This window comes from Alligator mississippiensis, chromosome 7 (assembly GCF_030867095.1).
Source record: "Alligator mississippiensis isolate rAllMis1 chromosome 7, rAllMis1, whole genome shotgun sequence".
Classification (NCBI taxonomy): Eukaryota; Metazoa; Chordata; order Crocodylia; family Alligatoridae; genus Alligator; species Alligator mississippiensis.
In genome coordinates, this window is record NC_081830.1 from 2890149 (window position 1) to 2910178 (window position 20030).

Sequence of the window (20030 nt, forward strand, 5' to 3'; positions counted from 1 at the left end):
AAGTGTGTCCGAATGCGATGTGTTAGGAATGGAATATTGTTGAAGTCCAGGAAAAAAAAGCTGTGGTTGGAGTTGCTCCAGAGTTGCCTTCTAGCTATGGTGTAAAGTCTGTGAAGTAAAACAGTGGAGCATGTATGGAGTAATGGTGTAGCAACTTGGTAATTTCTGGGGACTAACCTGGTAATATCCATAGTGTAATTTTGCTGTGATTTGTATCTTTGTATATAATTATTTTGTATAACCTATTGACAGAATTCCTTGGAGTACCTCTGGAGCATCTCTGTAATATGCACAGTGTCTCTACAGTATTTGATGACGAACCTAACAGTAACTCTTTAGTATCTATTGAGTAGAGCTATATGCTAAGTCTATATAAGCCATGCAGTGACTTCACAGTAGTAACTGTGGAGTAAATCTACAGTATGGGGCGGGGGAAGGTGTAAATAGCTGTAATAGCTGTGGACTAGACATGCGAGTCAAAATCAGATTTTACCCCAAGGCACCCAAGTGCTACTTACACCTTTAAAAGTAGTTGTGTATGGGGCATTTGTGTAGCTTACTTATTTCAGATCCTGTTCCCACCTGTGCACTGAGTCTATTGCATTTACCAAAAAGCCTGTTAGTCACAGGAAAAGGCCAGCTAGCGATTGATTGACATTGAAGAAAAAGGGGTCTCTCAATGACCTGACAGTTATAGCTCTCATTTAGGATGGGGGAGAAATTAGTTTCATTCTCTACCTCAGAGGATATGAACTCACCACAGCCCAAGCTTCAAAGGCAAGGTGAAATGATGCCCTGGCCTGGCCCTGGACTTACATTGGGCACCTATACATATGTCTGGTGCTTGCTCCAATGTGTGCTAATTAGCACACGTTGAAGTGGGCTCAATTAATCGAGTCTTCTGGAACATGCTAATTAGCATCATGTGTATTCAGTGTCCCTGCACTTCAAAATGGCGGTGGGGGTGCTTTAACCAAAAATTGTCAAACGAGCTTTAGTTAAAATGCTCCTGCTGCCATTTCAAGGTGCAAGATGCTGAATACATGAGAGGCTGCAGGTGCTTTAATTAGAGCAGCTTCCAAGAGCTGCTCTAATTAAAGTGCCCTCTGCCCCACCCCAGAGCACGTGTAAAGACACCTAAATTATTCTTTTCTCTTGAAGCTCTTCATTTGCAGGGAATATTTCTATAGGCATTAGATGGGAGAGAAAAAAGAATTGATGAGCAATATGACTTCACTTTACAGCCTTGTAACTAGGGTGCTCACCAGAAAACATGGAGACACCTCAATTCATGTGTCTTAAGTTCCCGCTCCAACAAGTATGTAAGTATTTTATAGTAAGAAATGACTCTGAGTTCTCTGTGGAAGGGCAGGGTCACCCTGGAATTTGATAAAGACAAAATTAAGAGTTTCCATCCCCTAGTAAACTTTAAAAATAGTCAGAGTTGTTCCAATTTGGAAGGAAAGCAAATTATTCAATGCCCAGATATGAAAACGCTAGGTGTTGTCCAGCTGTGCACGCAGTCCAAGGAGACTGGCTCTGAAGCTGGACATCCTCCCTCTGTACCCCTGGGCTCAGTTCTTCATGACCTCCTAATGGATTTGGCTACTTGGCCTCTAGGAATTTAAATGCGATTGGCTGGCACCTTTGGATAACTCACTCATGGGGAATATTATGATAGACACCAATCTTCAAGCTGTGCAAAATATCCAGTTTCCATTGAAACTAGTGCTTGTAGTATAAGATGACCTAAAGGGCCCAGCCAACATGGTGCCTCTTTGTGCTGGCCACTGTACAAACCCCAAATATGATCTGGACATAACTGTGTCTGATGCTACTCTGACCCTACCTGTTCTGCACAATACTTGTGGTGTGGTAGCCAAACTTACTCTAAAAGAGCTAGCCCATGTACTGGAAACAGGCTAGCCATGCTAGCATGATGCTGTGCCCAGGGACCTTTATCCTGATCACAACAGCTTACTGCTCCCAGACCCTGAGCTAGCTCTTTGGGGACTTTTGTCATTTATCTTAGAAGCCTAGAAACATAGAAAATTAGGGTTGGCAGGGACCTCAGGATGTCACCTAGTCCAAAGTGGGACCATCCCTGAATAGATCATCCCAGCCAAGGCTTTGTCTAGCCTGGTCTTCAAAACCTCCAAGTATGGAGACTCCACAATGTTTCTGGGTAACTTGTTTCAGTGCTTTACTACCCCCCTAGTGAGAAAGTTTTTCCTAATATCTAACTTAATCGTCCCTTGCTGCAAATTGAGCCCATTGCTCCTTGTTCTGAAATCTGCCACCACTGAGAACAGTCCAGCCCCAGGCTCTTTGGAGCCCCTCTGCAGGGAGTTGAAGGCTGCTATTAAATCTCTCCCCTAGTCTTCTCTTCTCCTAACTAAATAGGCCCAGTTCCCTCAACCTTTTGTCATATGTCATGTACCCCAACCCCATAACCATTTTCACTGCCCTCCACTGGACTCTCTCCAAGTTGTCCACATCCTTTCTGTAGTGGGGGGCCCAAAACTGGACACAGTACTCCAGATGTGGCCTCACCAGCGCTTAATAGAGAGGAAGAATCACATCCCTTGATCTGCCGGCTATGCTCCTACTCATGCATCTAGTATGCCATTAGCCTTGTTTGCAACATGGGTTGACTGTTGGCTCATATCCAGCTTATTGTCCACTGTAACCCCCAGGGCCTTTTCTGCAGAGCTGCTGCTTAGCCAGTTGTTCCCCAGCCTGTACTGGTGGATGGGGTTGTTCCAGCCTCAGTAAAGGACTTTGCACTTGTCTTTATTGAACTTCATGAGATGTTTTTTAGTCCAATTCTCCAATTTGCTGAGGTCTCTGAATACTAGCCCTACCCTCCAGTGCATCTACTACTCCCCCCAGCTTGCTGTCATCTGCAAACTTGCTGAGGGTGCTCCCCATCCCATCTCCCAGGTTGCTGATGAAGATATTGAATAGCACCAGTCCCAGGACCAACCCCTGGGGGCACTCCACTTGATACTGGCTGCCAACTAGACATTGAGCCTTTGATTACTACCCTCTGAGCCTGACAATCCACTCTGCTTTCTATCCATCTTACAACCCAGACATCCTTAATTTGTTCACAAGAATGCTGTGGAGGACCATATCAAATTCACCCAAATTCAAAAGCTAAATTACATATTACTCCCTTGCAGTGGGGCTGGGGGGATTAGTCAAGCAGGGGCAAGCCCAAGCCTGAGCTTATTTGCTTATCTTCTCACACCTCAGGGCACCCTTCAAAGGTCCTTGCAGCAGTGCCCTCCCCTCCCCCGTGGTGCCTGTGCCCCCAGTACCTACCCCCCATCACTTGCCCACCACCTTATGCCTACATCCTCACCCCCTGGTGCCTGCCACCCTCTCCTTGGTTCCCTCTGCTGCCCAGTTGCCAACACAGCAGCTCTGCTCCAGCCCTTAGTTGGAGCTGGAGCCTACTGGGCAGAGGCTGGAGCGACCATGTGCTCCATGGCCCAGGCTGGAGCAAGGCCAAAGCTGGGCTGGAGCCATGATGGAGGGCAGGCACTGGTGGGGGGGAGAGGAGGCAGGGGGTGGCAGGGCAGAGGCTGCAGCTCTGTCTGCGACTCCAACTCCAAGCCCATGTTGAATGGCAAAAAAACCCTGCTCTTGGATTTAAGTAAATATGGTAATTTCCACCAAAACATATTTCCAGGTTTGCTTAAGAGGATATCATAGGGCGTGTCTCACTCAAAGCACTCAAAAAAGCTGTAGCATCTCTCTTCACATGCAGTTCATGCCTCCGCCAATCCCTGCTTCCTCAGGAACTGGGTTATCAGCAGCACACACTGACGGACGCGTACGAGGAGTAGTGGTGCTTTTTGAAACAACAGGCCATAAATTTGAATCCCTTTGATGGGAGATCTTTGTGTTGTGTCAATATTTGGGGTCTGGGCCTTTCAGAAGTGTGAAAGGAGGGTACAATGTTAAAGTAGTGCAGCACCTCTTAAGTGACCCTCCGTCTCACCTTGCTGTCTACTCAAACACCACCAAGGGAGGTTTGGCAACTCATGATTTCTTGACACTGCTCAGGATTTTTTAATGCTTGGGGACTGGCAAAACAACGATTATTTCATTAGGCCCTTTAGAAAATCCATACTGGACTTCATCAAAAGAAAAAAGGATGCTGAAGCTTCATTTCTTTTCACGCCAATTGGCGAAGAACAAATACTGCAAGATCCGCCACAAGTAACTGAATGAGCTGGCAGTAGTGAGCAGTAAAACAAAGCAAACCTTTAGGCTACTTTAGAGCTGTAGCTCAGGTTCCTGTGATGGGCAGGACATAAGGTGTACTACATGGATCCTGTCTCCTCTACTTTGCAGGAGTTTGCACTGGCTGGTATAAGGGTCTCTTTTGGCCCAAAGAGCTGTGTGCCTTGGTTTCCCCATCTAGACAAGAAAGTAAATAGCCATACGTGCAGGTGCTTGATAAAGTCATGTTATTTGCCAAGATCCCTCACCAAAAAAACCCAAAACACCTACCTGCAATCATCAGCTCCTAACAATGCCCTGAGTGGCATAGTATGGTTCCTGATAATTAATACTCTGGGGAATGGATTTCACAAACAGCGCACACCATTCTCCTTCAATGCCAAGGCTGTTATGGTCCATCTGGCCCAGCATCAATGGCCCTGAAATCCATCTCCTGACCAGGCTGCTCAGCCACAACCTACCCACTTTGTCCAATGCTATCCCCTATTGGCTGTCTCGAGATATGAGGGACATTATAGCACCGCAGCTAGAAGAGGCTCTTAGTGGGTGGAGGGGTGTGCATAGGAAGGACCAGGTTCCTAATCCCATCTTTTCAAAGAGGTCCTGGGACTTAGCCAGTGGGTGGCCCCCTGACCCTGGAGACTATATGGTAGGTGGAGGGATTAACAGTTATTTCTTACAGACCCGAAATGGGTTCAAGGGCTAGGGACAGAAGTTACACATAAACCAGTTTAAGTAATCAGAAACTGGTTTAAACCTGTAACAGAACAGAAGTTCAGTGCACATAAACCAGTTTCAAAATGGGTGAAACTGGTTGAAGATAAACCTGGTTGAATGTAGTATCAGACTTAACCGATTTGGGTCAAACCGGTTTATGAAACTTCTGTCCCAGACCTCTTCCTGGTTCAAGTTAAATCACAGTCCCCCAGCATGCTTTCCAGCCTTGGGCTGGGTTGTGCTGTCTGCTCCACCAGAGAAGAGCTGGTGGGGGCAGGCAGGGACTACCCCTCCGGCTAGGGGCTGGAGCCAGGGAGGGGGGTTAAACTTCCCTTCCCCCCAGTACAGAGCTACTCCGCCCTGCTAAAACTTACCGCTGGCTGCAACTGTTGATTACAAATCCCAGACGCTCCTGGAAGCAGGAAGAGGAAGTGATGAGCAATCCTGCAGAGTCCCGCTGCTGTGTTCTGGACTGCAAGTCCCAGAGGCTCCAGGGGCAACAGGAAGAGGAAGTGAACATGCAGCCCATGCTGGCAATGTGCTGGACAGCCCTGCTATAGCACCCCCTGGCTTCTGGCCTGAGCCACTGCAGGCATGTGGCTGCATAGTCTGAATCAAAATGAAAGTGTCCAGTTGTTTCTCTGTTTAATCTCTGCAATTTAGACTAACTTGCAAAGACTGAATCGATCCAGCCTCAAGCATTTTGACTGCCTGTACTTAGCTAAGGTGGGCACAGTTTGGGGAGTGGAACCTCACAGTTCAAAGCACTCGTATTTGTAAACAGAGTCAGATCACAGCATGTGAAGCCTGCTGGAAAGAGAAGCCTGGGGCCCTGGATCTCATCTGGAAGCTGCTGGAGTTGTTCCTGTTCCTCGTTCTTCTAATGAAGGGGTGTCATATCATCCTGCCCAACATGTTGCCTGCTGCATGCGGTGAATGAAGCCTATCTGGCACAGGCTGCACCTAGCATGGGGCCGTTCTGGAGTGCACGCTATGCGTGACATCCATGCCAGACAAGCCCTGCACACCAGATCCAGGGCTGGCCCAGATCAGCCTCACAGATGGGCCACCCGTGCCAGATCTAGTGTGCAGGGCCAGGCTGGCATGGATGCCCCATAAAGCATGTGCTCTGCATCAGTCTCATGGCTATGCACCGTGTGCCATGAACTGATTGGTCAGATTGGTATGGGCTGTTGGGGTTCTTGCTTTCTTCTGTAGCAGGGAGTATGGCCTTCTACCTGTGAAGCTGTAGCATGGCCTGTCCCTGATTGGGTGGGTTTTGAACCCATGGTCATCATTGCTAAAAGAGAATGGGAATCCCCAGAGCTGGACAAAGTTTCTCAAGTGAATCTTTTTTTTTTTGGCTCAAACATTCTGTCTTGGATGACCCAAATGGACGGTTCCTTTAAACAGTTTCATTCTGAGGTTTAACGTTTCAGTGTCAAGCCAAGCAATGTGTAAGTGTCTTTAAGGATGTGCACCTCAGCTACTGCTGAATAGGGTTCTGGGTGCCTAATTCCCTTTGGCCCCTGTGAATGCTAGCAGGAATCCTGACGCTGAAGGCAGTTGCAGACCCCCCCAGAAAAGTTTCTTCCACTACCCTGGGGCTGCATTTCAGTTGAGCAGCCAGCCACTAGAGACAGGCCAAGAACCATTCAGCTATGGTTGGGATCCACTGAGCACTCCCAAATCCCAGCATGACCTAACAGCTCTCCATACGTCATGGGGATCTCTCCGTCCCTCACAGGCAGGCCCGAGCGCGTGCATCGCACACTGGACTGCATACGGTTCTTCACAGGTGCCCAGAAGATAAAGGCTATGGTTTTCAAGAAGTCCTAAGGGACTTGGGCACCCAGTTTGTGGCATTTTAAAGGCTCATAAGCAAGTTAGATGTCCAGTTCCCATGGGCTTTCGATGTGATTTGGGGTCTGAACGCCACAAGGTTACATTTAGGTTAAAAAACTCAGACTCCGAGACATAGCAGGGATGATGGAGACTAAAAATGCTCCCCAAGTTCCCCGGGGTTGAGTCTGGTGCCTATAAGAAGAAAGGTCATGAGATGTGTCCACCCTCATAACCCAAGGAAGTGCTCTCTCTCTGACTGAAATCAAACTGAAATGCAGATCCCCTCCCCAGCCTCTGGCTGAGGAGCGTTCCCAGCAACAAATAAGTGGTGCTATCGAACTTTTTAATAACCCCCTCTGCAGCTCTTATGCCACTTGCACCGTGCCCAATGGATTCGAGGTTTTTTTTTTCTCCAAGGTAGTTTGCAGTCATCTCCTGCCTCTCTCCCCACACCAGCCCTGCAGTTCATATACCAACCTCACGGACACTGATAGCAGAAGAAGCAGGTCCTTCCATGCTGGGGTCACTGCAGAAGATGTGATTTCCCCAGAACCCCCTTTCTCAGGTTTGCAGGTGAGTAAGAAGCCTCTGACATTGCGGGGCTGGAAAGCAGTAGGGGAAAAGATCATTCCTGGTGGAAATGAGGGCACTTGCATGGGCACTTGATACACTGGGGTTGAGAATTTAGCTCATGGTAACTACGATGGAGCTGAATGGTTGAGGTCGCTATTTAAGCCGGCGGAGGTTGAACTGGTGGTATTGAGGGCAGACTCTGAGAAGGTGCAGCTCAAATGCTGGATACTGGCAAATCTGAACCGATGCGAATTCAATCTTGGCTCTGTGCACCATCAGTCAGAAACAGCTTTAACTGAAATGCCTTATTATTAGTAGTGCTTCGAGGCATAAAGCACGATGGAGGCTTCCACTATGCTGGGCATTATACCAACGCTGGGCAAGATCGCGGTCTTTGTTATTGCCAGCCAGGCACTGCCCGGACTTGGGCCAAGAGTAGGTCCTATCATGCCAGACACTGCACTGATCTGCTCTTGGCCAAGATCAAGCTCCCATCTGGACACTTTAATCTTTAATTCTTATTCCTTCCCAAGCTGATACTGCAATGTCGAAATCCTGACTCCCTTTTCCCAATATACTAGACCAGGGATTAGCAACCTATGGCCTGTGAAGAGGTCCGATCTGGCCCCAAGTGGTCAGAGCCATCATGGGTGAGTCAGTGGCTTGGAGCTGTGCTGTGCTGTCAGTGCCCTCTGCAGTACTCCCCTCCACCTTGAACCTTGCTACTCAGCCACATCTCCATTTCCCTCATTGCAGTGGGGCCAGGGTATTGCAGGCAGCTGGCTACTGGGTGGCTGAGAGGGAGGTGGTGAGGGCAAGGGAGGGAAACTAGTAGTATGAAGCCACAATCCGGGTTGCAAGCTCCAGCCTATTCCAGCTAAAGGGTGGAAGAAGGACATCCTAGTAATGGAGTTGGCCCTTTACTAGGGATAGTTGATAACATAGTTAGTAACAAGAATGCAAAACAGGCAGAAGTGTCAGCCTCCTTACCAGACCACAATCCCCTCCCAAACATGGGAAGGTAGGACCCAGGAGGCTAGGACCCCAATTTATCACTTCTAAAATAGTGACCATTTTATCAAAAGACACCTGATTAAGTTGCAGGGCTAGTGTAATGCAGCACCTTGTACTTCAGGTTCAATTGAGACTAATGCACTGCAAGGGGAAAGGTCCCATACCCTCTTCCCCATCCTCTGAGCTATGCAGTTCCTGTGGGCATGGGCCACATTGGAGCCACATCTTCCCTAGGGGCAAGCCCGTCCTAAAGCCCATCCCCATCGCAAAGTTGGAGCAGAACCAGGACCTCCAAGCAGTATCCTGTCTTTTAATCTGTTCCCAATTCTCTTTCCTCCAGGCCAGAGTGGATGGAGCGGAGTAACAGCTCAGTGGTGTCTGAATTTATTTTGCTGGGGCTGTCCCCTTCCCATGACCTCCAGCTCCCATTCTTTGTGGCTTTCACCCTCCTTTACATGGCTACTGTACTGGGGAACCTCCTCATCCTTTTGACTACCATCAGCAGCCCCCACCTGCTACGCTGCCCCATGTTCTTTCTGCTCTACCATCTCTCCTTTCTGGACCTGTGCCTTGCCTCCTTTGCCACACCCAGGGCTCTCTTGGCCTTCCTCTCCCATGACAAAGCAATCTCCTTCCAGGGCTGCATGGCCCAGATCTTTTTCCTCCACTTTTTTGGGGGTAACGAGATGCTGCTGCTCATAGCTATGGCCTATGACCGCTATGTTGCCATCTGCCAGCCTCTCCATTATGCCTCTCTCATGAGCCTGAGGCATTGTCTAGGTCTGGTGGTGTTTTCATGGTCTGGTGGATTCCTCCATGCCACCATCCAGCTCTCCTTCATGATCAACCTGCCCTTCTGTGGGCCCAACCACGTGGACAGCTTCTTTTGTGACATCCCCTTAGTCATGAAGTTGGCCTGCACCAACACAGATGCTCTGGAAGTCATGATGGTGGCCAACAGTGGCCTCCTATCTCTGGTGAGCTTCCTAGCCCTGCTGGTCTCCTATGGCTTCATTCTCTCTGCTGTCCGATCCCGCTCCTCAGCCGAAGGTACCTCCAAGGCTTTCTCCACCTGCTCCTCCCACCTCATAGTGGCAACCCTCTTCTTTGGGCCTTGCCTCTTCATCTACTTGCGCCCCTTCACTCGCTTCCCCACGGACAAGGTGTTGTCTGTTTTCTACACTGCCATCACCCCTCTGTTGAATCCCATCATCTATACGTTAAGGAACAAGGAGGTGAAGGCAGCAATGAGAAGGCTGTGGGCTAAGAGGGTTGTGTAGGTCTCCTCCCAGGTTTCCCTCGTCATGAGAAGAACCCATCATGGGAGGTCCAAACTGAGCTCGATCCCAGGCAGGTTGGGTCTGAAACTGGTAACTTCATGGCTGGCTGTGTCACACACTCAGCATCCAGCCATGTAGCTACAGGCAGGGTGGAGCTGAGCAGAAGAGAGGGACTGTATAGTCCAACACCAAGGGCAATGTGTTTTACTTGCTTTACTTACTTCGAGCGTGCGGTCCAGGATCCAGATAGCAGGTGGGTCAAGAGCCAGAGATCCTGGTTTCCATTCTGATCTCTCAAAACCAAGTCAAGTCTTGTTGGTTAGAGTTAGGGGGCTAGAGAACCAGGACCCCTTTAGGTCACGACCAAGATGTGAGGAGGGTAGGGACGTGGAGGTGGGCATGTGAGAGCCAGGACTCCTGGATGCTAACACCGGCTCTGCCACAGACACGTGGGGTGACACTGCCATTGAACAGGATCCTTCCCTTTCAGGTTCCCTTTGCTTCTTCATGCCTTTGGGACCTGGGCTGTCTCTCACTATGCTTCTAGTGCTCAGCACCGTGGAGCCTGATCTTTGTTACAACTTGGAGGCTTAAATGTAAAGCAGCAGTAATCTCCATACCACAGCCCCCGTCGTGAGCTGGACAAAGTGACTGATGTCCACAGGCTATTTTAAGAGGGTGGTTACCATTGGGATCTTTCTAAGGGACCTGTGTGATTTCAGTATTCAAATCTCCTCCATAAAGACCCTAATTATTGAAACACTTTGCACTGGACATTGATTGGGACCTGTAAGCTCTAATGTACAACAAATAACCAATGTATAAGAAACAAAAGCAATGTCAAGAGATTTGCCTAATAAATACCTCAATGAAAGTTGTTTCCATTTCCTAGTCTTTCACAGACTCTTTTGAAATAGGGAAAATGGGAATTTCTAAGGTGAAAAAAAAAATGGAAGTCCTGACTTATGAATAAATTTCCCTTCACCCATACATTTTTGGATACATTTTTGTTGGGGGATATGAATTAGGTCACTAAGAGTCTCTCCCTTCCACTTCCTGTCTAAGGCAACTGTGTTCTCCCTATCTAGCCCCACATTATTCCCTTGTTTCAAAAGGAAAATATAGTCTTTCACTTAAAAAGCATATACAGTACAGAAGAATTGGCCACCCACATCCACTCTATTGATGGGTATATCTAATGTGCCGTATTCACTTGTGTCCCTACATGGGTTTCAGGCTCTCCCACCCACCATTAACAAACAAAGCCCTTTGGGGCTGGGGGTACAAAATGATTTAGACTCTGAACCCCATTTCCATGATGGCTGCCTCCTTGGTTGGCATACTGGCACCGAACCAGGGACACTCCAGAGTGAAAAGGCTGAGGGGCAGATGCACAAAGGAGCTTAGGGATTACAATACACAAGCCACCCAGGGAAAGCGCATCGCTTGGAGGATGCTCTCCCGCCCTCCTGCTGAAGGAGTCAAACTTTCCACTGAATAATTAAACATGCATGAGAAGTTATTCATTTGCTCCTGAATAACTCAATGCTTTTGCAGAGCAAGATAGAGATGGAGCTTGAGTATGACTCCACAACCTGGGGGGTTAAGTCTAAGAGCTAGAAAAAGATCTAGAGTCCAACCCCAGCTCCACTGAATATTTAGAATAAAGCAGGCAAGGCTCTTTTGGTAGAGGTGATATCTTTTATTAGACCAACTAAATAGTGAAAAAAAAAAGTTCTTTATAAGCTTTCAGGTGCAAACACCCTTCTTTAAGCATTGGGAGACTGGATTATTCAGCGTAGCAAGGCAGTGGCATAATGAGGGTAGTGCAACCAGGGCAGCCATCCCAGGTGTTGAGTTGTGGGGTAGGGGACGGGGGACAACAGCTGCTTGCACAGATGCACAATCACACTGGCAGCCCAGCAGTAGCTGGACATCACTGCTTCCCCCATGTATTGCAACAGCTCTGGGCCCAGCTGCATCATTGTGCCTTGAAGTATCAGGGACTCAAATTCACACATCTTCTTACCCACTCAAGGTCTTCAGCCACAAACCCATAGAGTTATACCATGCCTTCCCCCTGGCCCTGTGCCTCAGTGAATATTGGATTAGCCCACAGACAGCGAAAAGGCATTCAAAGGTGGCACGGAAAACACCCACATGAACACAAACGCTCTCTACCCTTAGGAACAAAGGAGTTAGAACAGCTGATACAGGCATTGGGATACAAATCCATAGTCCCTGTTTAAACCATACTTAACACAGTCCAGACTGTGGATGACTTCTTGTTCCACAAATTTCCCTTTCAAATGGGTATTCAAATATTTGCTGCCTAGGACCAGCCATCTTCAGGTCACAGACAAAGTGTCAAGTGTTCAAGGTGGGTCTTACCAGGCCCATACCTCCTCAAAAAAGGAAGTCTCTGTTGGTTACAAATCAAATCCAAATGGATATATTTTCTCATATTCCGTTCCCCTAAAATGACCCTAAAAAGTCAGGATATCTATCTCCCCCACATATGGTTCCCTCACCTGGCCAACATCTCCACCTCGCCTAGATCATATGTCCCCAAGATGCTGCTTGGTTCCCAGCTGTTCCTGCATCTCATAGTATCATCTTTCCCCCAGAAGTGATGCTCCGTGTCCTAAGTCTCCTCATAGCTGATTTCACCTCCTTGTTCCTCAGTGTATAGATCAAGGGGTTGAGCATGGGGGTAATGATGTTATAGAGAACTGAGACCAGCTTGTCTACCGAAAAGGTGGAAAAAGGCCGGGCATAGATGAAGATGCAGGGCCCAAAGAACAAAGTTACCACAGTCAGGTGTGAAGCACAGGTGGAGAGTGCCTTGCGACGCCCTTCAGGGGAATGCATCTTTATCAAGATGGTTGTGTAGGAGGTCAACAGGATGATGAAGCAGCTGGTGGAGATCAGCCCACTGTTGGAGACCATGAGCAGTTCCACCACATAGGTGTCAGTGCAGGCCAGCTTGATCACTGGTGGGACATCACAAAAGAAATTATCCACATGATTAGGCCCACAGAAAGGCAGTTGCATGGTGAGTATGGTCTGGACTGTGGAATGGATCAAACCTCCCATCCAGGAGGCCACCACTAGGCAACTACAAAGGTGCCTGTTCATGATGCTGGGGTAATGGAGGGGCTTGCAAATGGCTACGTAGCGGTCATAAGCCATAACGGTGAGTAGGAACATCTCAGCAGCCCCCACAAAGTGGAGAAAAAAGAGTTGGGCCATGCAGGCATCGTAGGAAATACTCCTTCTTTCAGACAAGAAGTCCATGAGCATCTTGGGGGCAGTAACTGTTGAGTAGCACAGGTCCAGAAAGGAGAGATTGCCCAGCAGGAAGTACATGGGTGTACGGAGGTGGGAATCAGCATTCACTGTCAACATGATGGCAAAGTTGCCTACCAGTGTAGAGATGTAAACCAAGAGGAAGACAACAAAAAGAGCAGCCTGGGACTGTGGAGTTGGAGAGATGGCGGCCAGGAGAAACTCGCTCACCCTAGTTTGGTTTCCCCGCAGCCGCTCCATGTGGCCTTAGGCAACTGGGTGGGAATGACCTGGAAGGAAAAAGGTGAAATGAGAAATAAAGAGAAGAATCGTGTGGCCTTGGCTAAGGCTTGACTCATGCCTTACTCCCCCTGGAATCAATGGGCACGGTGCTGAGACCTTTACTGAGACTTGACTTCATAACTGAACCCAAAGGATTGCTTACTCAAACCGTATCTATTTTTCCCCATTACAGTCCACACCAGCCCAAGGAGTAACAAGAAAGACGAACTGGGAATTCTCCTTGTAAAGAAGAAATGTGAGATAATTAGCATGGCCAAAACCTAGTGGGGGAATTCACGGGGCTGAACTGTTAGATGGACAAAAGAGCCATTATCCCACTATCAGGGAAGAGTACAACTTTGGCTCAATGTCTGTCACGCTTGAATGGTGAGATGATGACAAGAGTAGACATTTTTTAAGGGAGGCTAAAGACATCAAGTAAACCCCATGGCCAGCAAGGCTGAAGCTAATAAGAAGGACATCCTAGTGATGGAGTTGGCCCTTTACTAGGGATAGTTGATAACGTAGTTAGTAACAAGAATGCAAAACAGGCAGGAGTGTGGAGCACACATCTCTGCTTTGCATGCAATAAGAAGCAGGATGAGATATCTTATATCACACGAGAATGATAAAGGACTTGAATGAGGGCAGGGGTGAAGCTAAAATCTCACTCTTTTCCTGCGTTTGGATGCCTGATTAGAAACTGCATGGAGACCCCCAATGTTGTATTTGAAAACCTAGAATGTTTCATGATTTTTTTCCTTTTAATCTAGGCAGAATAACCCCTGTCAAACCCTTAAATCTCATGCCTTGTGGCCAGCAGGATCAACCGAGACCCACGAATAATGCCCTGTTCCACCCTAGGGGGATTCAAGTTCCCACCTCTCGCTTCCCGGAAGGGTGCTCTAACCAGCAGGCTGCAGGATTTCTTACTTCTTCACAGCTGTTAATACACTAAGCTTCACAGCTCCCCTTCCACAATCAGGGAGAGATCCCAAGTATCCTGGCCCTGAGCCCTCACCCCTACACAAACCCCCTTGGGGTCCCTGTTGCTGGGGTAGGAAGGGGGATCCTGGTTCCTCATGGGGCAGTGAGCAGGGGTGGCTGTGAGGGAGCTGGCATGACCCCCCTCCCAGGCTCTCTCTGACTCGGTGCCAGCTATAGAGAGGTGCCCCAGAGCTGGCCTAGGCGTAGCAGAGCCCCAGAAGCATCTCTGCCAATGTTGGGTCCACTTGGGACAGCAGCTCCAGTGGACATGGTCCTCTTTCCTACCGCTGCTCCCTGCCCATCACTCCATCCAGTGTCCCTCACTACCTCCAGGGCTCCAGCTGCACCTCATCCCCACCCGCATGCATTGTCTGAGAGTGATGCCAGTGGCCTCCTCTCTTCTAAATCCTGGATCTGCCTGTGGCACAAACATCCAGTTTCCTCCCAGAGCTGAGACTAGAGCTCATGAATCCTAGCTCTCAACTCCTCCTATTCTAACCCAGCCCTTTCCTGTGCTAGCTCTGTAATAAATACATTTGAAATGGGAATAAGCACTGAGCTTTCTCCTTCCTGCCAGGGGATGAGAGTCTGATTCACTTGGAACAAAGCTCAATGGATGAAGGAGCTGCCTGTAAAGAATCCCATTCCTTACCTGAATCACAGCTGAACAGGTGGTGACATTTTGAAGGCAGTCGTCTACTCTTCATCTACTTGCGCCCCTTCTAGGCAGTCACCTAGGAACAGGAAAGATAGAAAAAATCCTGTGGAATCAGGAAAGAAAAACTAGTTATAGCCATCTGCTTCCTTTCTTCTTAAAGAAAATCTAAAGTGAAAAGGGATTCAGAGAACCCTTGACATAGCACATTCCCACACCGAGTGAATGGTGATGGATTTATGTAGTTAAAACTGAGACTGCCCACAATACACCCATATGCCAGTGGTTTTCCTTCAGCGATGCCACGCTCCGTCATCAGAACTGGTTGGCTGCCTGCCTTGGAAGCAGCAAAAGAAACAACGATTTACACCCCTGAGTTGTCTTTCTTGGGTCCAGACCCCAAGAAAAGTTTATGCCTCAAGCCATCACTGAGTTGCTTAAAACTGGACCCTGATATCCATGCTACACATATATCCTCTCTACTGAAACTAGGGATCAACTTGCTACCCTTTCCAACCCCTTTTTGACCACTTCTAAGTCTCACACTGATCTCCTATCCTTGAACGCTCTGTAATACCTCCTCCTTGTGTTATAAATGTTTTCTTGGCTCAGCTTCACATTTTCTGCCTTCCATCCAGAGTTCCTTGACTTGGAGTTACGAATAGACAAGCCTAAAATATGTGTGTGTGTAATGTAAAAAGCAGCAAATTCCAGCCTGCTAAAAGGAGAATACTTTTTTCACCGAAGTAGCCCTGGGGCATGCACTGAAATGCTTGGGTTTGGGGGCAAAGCAATTAAGGTGTTTTGTTTCAGCTCCAGATATCATAGGAAAGTAGGACTGGAAGAGACCTCACAAGGCCATCTCGTCCAGCCCCCTGCTTATGACAGGATCAGCTTTGATTAAACCACCCCGGTTAAACATCTGTCTAACCTGCTCATGAATGCTTCCAAGCATGGAGACTTCACAGTTTCCTTACATAGCCTGTTCCACTGCTTGACCACCCCGGTCAATAAGTTTCTTTTAATTTCCTACCTAAATTTCTCTTGCTGAAAGGTGAGGTCATTGCTCCTAGTTCTGTCCCCAATGGCCACAGAGAAAAGCCCATCTCCATCCTTTCTATGATCCCCTTTTAGGTATTTGAAGAGGGTTATCACACCCCCCACCCTCTCCCCGTCTTCTCTCTTCCAGACTAAATAACCCTAGTTCTTTCACCCTTCCTTATAAATCTTGACTCCTGGACTCCTCCTCATTTTTGTGGCTCTGTGCTGGATGCTTGTCCTTGCTCAATGTCATCTGCTTGATTGTGAGCCATTTCTCCAGTCTATCCAGGCCTTTCTGGATCCTAGCCCTACTCTACAGAGTGTCTACAACTCCCCTCAATTTGGTCTTGTCTGAAAATTTGCTAAATCCTTTCATCCAAATTATTCTATCCTATTGTTCAGACTCAATCCCATCATCCAAATTATTAATGAAGATAACCAACAACACTGGATCCCGGACAGGCCCCTGGGAAACCCCACTTGACACCTCCCCCCACATAGTCAACCATTGATGACTGCTCATTGAGCATGATGATCCAGCTAGTTCTGCATCCACTTTACAGTACTTTTATCTAGTCTGTATTTTCTTAGCTTAATGAAAATGGCATTGGGGATAGGCTCAAAAGCCTTGCTAAAGTCAAGGTATATCACAGCCGCTGCTCTACCCCTGCCCCCATCCACAGAGCCTGTCACCTTATCATAGAGCAAGTCATACCTGACCAACCTGATTTCCTTCTATGCTGGCTGTTCCTGACTACCTTGTGAGTTTGAGTCTGAGTCCCACATTAAAATCCAAACAGTGGGACATGAGTATATTCAATCTAGAGAATAAAAGGTGGGCAGATGTGATGCTAAAGCACTTCAGTCCCTTGTGTGCATTGGTTGTAAACCTGGCGTGTTAGTCCAGTGGCCTGCTAGGCTTGTGCAGACATTGGACTTACTGAGACAGAGGACACAGCAAGATTCCCAAGCTAGCACACATTTACAGGGACAGCAGGAAGATGGACAGAGAGACACCAACACCATTAGGAGCAGATTTGGCACAAAACAATCAGTCCCTCTCCAGCCTCACAATCTTTGTGTTCAAAGGGAATTTACCAAAAATCTCCAGAAAATGGGCTTGGGAATAGAAATTCACAATTCTACTGAACAACAAAAAATCTGGATTTTATTTAAAACAGTGGTTTTATGGCTCGTTACAACCTAGACACGCTGCCATGAATCTCCCTGCACTTCACAGGTAGTAACTACCCTTGACCACTAATGTTAGACTGCATATTCTTCTCTTCTTTTGTTTTATAAAGGCTCCTGTTAATACCTGTTGACTCCTACTTCAGGTCCCTCCTCCAGCACTCCAAGCAGACTCATTGCAGCTGCATGGAGTCTTTTCTCTGATATCAACTCACCTTTTGTCTGCCTCTCTCTCTGACCTGAAAAAGGACATTTGAGGCTTGAAAGCTTGTCCAACAGCTCTCCCAACTACACAGGTAGTCCAATGAAAGATAAAAATGTTGTCACTCCAGACAGGCCCTGTTCATACGCTCTGCCTATAAAGCATGTACTGCCACTGGGAAACAGGATAGCGGGCTAGAAGCACCTTTCGTCTAACATAGCATTGCACTGCTGTCCCCTTCTGTCATAGTCCTCCCCTTGCTCTGAAGCATCTTGGATGCTCAGCAGTGCACCCCTGGACTTGGTGGATTTGGGGTCTGATTCAGCATCACCGTATTTGTATTTGAATGATCTATATTCACTACCCCCATGCATAACTTATGTACCTGCCCACCTATATAACACCTGTCTAAATAGACAGGTGCCATTTACTATTTGCCTCAGTTCCTCTTCATATCAAGTCAAAGGAAACTTGGGGAGCTGGGAGTCAAGGCTCCTGGTTTCTTTTTCTAGTTCAAGCAATGCAAAGGGTTCGGACATGGGGCATATGAATTATAATGCCTGGTTTCTGTCTCCAGCTCTCAGAAAGGAGTGGGGGCTGTTGATGTAGGGTGTAAATCATGCCTCCTAGGTTCTGTCTTTGGCTCTGGGAGGGAAGGCGATGGAGCTACAGGGTTAGGACAATGAGGCAAGAGAGTCTGGACTTCTGGATTTTTTTAAGTAAGTGCAGGCTTAGAGCAAGGAAAGGGAAGAGTCACGACCCTACAGTCTGTTGCTCGTTCCTGTAGGGAAAACAGTCTGAGAGATCAGGACTCTGGGGGTGGTGGGGCACTAAACTTTAAATATATCCTCCCACTAATATTTAAAAACATAAACCATGGACTCCGATGAACTAGCAGCAAATAATTGTTCCATTTTAGGGTTTTATCATGTACTCACTGCCCATGAAAAGATGAAGAGAAGACCCATGGTGATTGTATCTTGAGGCATTGGTCATAGGTCTGTGTCCTCATCCCTTGCTTCTGCTGGCTTGACCTCCACCATTGATATATCAACTCATGTTAGGATCAGTGAATGGTTTCCTTATGCAGGATGATTCTCCGTAGCAGCAGAGTATTGCTACACTGGGGCTTTTGGCCAGATGCAGCTGAAAGTGTGGTCCCAGAGGGAATTATTAACAAGTGACAAAGCCAAATGTATTATTCTTCAGAGGCCCAAGTGCAAAAAACTCTTCATGGAGTACCTTAGTGGGCAGAGCGCTGGTCAATGAAGTAGGAACCTGGGTGCTGGGCCTTCCTTCATGTGATGGGATCTCCCAAAAGACTACTCCAAGCACTGGGCTCCAGTCTATTTGGGGCAGCGGAGCATCCTCTTGAGCCTGGGTCATGATGCAGAACAGAAGGGAAGACTTACTAAGTACAGGAGGGCTCTCAAAGCTGTGGGTTGCATGTGGCCTGCAAAGAGTGAATTAGTGGTCCCCAGGCTCCAAGCGAGGGGCATTCCCCCTACTGCGCCAGTTGCAGAAGTAGCCGGGGGCTTCAAACTTCCCTCCCCACTCCAGCTTCCTGCTCCTGCACCGTGGGGTGTGGTGGTGCACTGCAGCTCACAGGGCTGGGTGTACCCACAGCCTGGGACATTGAGGGTTGGGGCTGGGACAGGTGCACAACACTGTGCGGTGGGGAGGAAGGGGGTATATATATATATATATATTTTTTTTTTTTTTCAAGTTTTGGTTCATAAAGTGTGTGTGTGTAACACCCACATACACATTTAGTTGTTGTGTATTGTGTTTTTATGCGGCCTAGAGGTAGGCCTGGTCTTTCCCCTTGTTTCTTTGATAGCCCGTTGCTTAAGTTGAGCTGTGTGGTTGGGCCGGCCATGGGTATTCATAAACCTGGCTCCTTTTGGAGTTTTTCTCGCAGTTTGTTTCAGCAGGCCATATAAGCCAGCCCAGAAGTTTTGGGGTGCGTGCATGCTGTCTGGAGCCACAGTCACTCCCCACACACACACATACAGCCTCTCCGGGGGAGCAAACATTGGCATGATACAAGAGCAATGAGGGGTCTCTTACTCCGCAGAAGGACCCAAGATAGTTTCGTAGTTGGTTGGGTCAGAAGGGACCTGAGTAGACCATCAAGTTTGACCCCCTGCCAGGGACAGGAAAGAGTACTGGGGTCAAACGACCCCGGCAAGGTGGTCATCCAGCCTCCTGTTAAAGACCCCCAGGGCAGGAGCCAGCACCACTTCTCTTGGAAGCTGGTTCCAGGTCCTAGCCACCCTGATAGTGAAGTAGCGCCTCCTGATGTCTAGTCTGAATCTACTCTTTGCCAGATCCCCCCTCAGCCTTCTCTTGCTGAGGCTGAACAGGTTCAGGTCCCGTAGCCTCTCCTCGTAGGGCCTGCCCTACTGCCCCCTGATCATGCGGGTGGCCTCCTCTGGACCCTCTCCATGATGTCCACATCCCTCCTGAAGTGCGGCGCCCAGAACTGGACACAGTACTCCAACTACGGCCTGACCAGTGCTGCACAGAGGGGGAGGATCACCTCCTTGGACCTGCTTGAGTTGCATCTGTGGATGCACGACAAGGTGCGGTTGGCCTTCCTGACCGCGTCCCCACGCTGTCGGCCCATGTTCATCTTGGCATCAATAATGACTCCAAGATCCTTTTCTGCCTCTGCGCTGATGAGAAGGGAGTTCCCCAG

At 48.2% G+C, this 20030-nt stretch overlaps 2 protein-coding genes across 2 annotated transcripts; one reads left to right on the top strand and one right to left on the bottom strand.

The window, feature by feature from the left end:
• Positions 1-8753: 8753 nt before the first annotated feature.
• On the top strand, positions 8754-9683 carry LOC132251602 (olfactory receptor 4K14-like). Its single transcript, XM_059731539.1, has one exon. It carries the CDS (start codon positions 8754-8756, stop codon positions 9681-9683), a length of 930 nt encoding a protein of 309 aa, XP_059587522.1.
• Positions 9684-12287: 2604 nt separating this feature from the next.
• LOC106738685 (olfactory receptor 4Q2-like) lies at positions 12288-13232 on the bottom strand. The gene has a single exon (XM_019490093.2). The coding sequence runs from the start codon at positions 13230-13232 to the stop codon at positions 12288-12290; it is 945 nt and encodes a 314-aa protein (XP_019345638.2).
• Positions 13233-20030: the final 6798 nt, after the last annotated feature.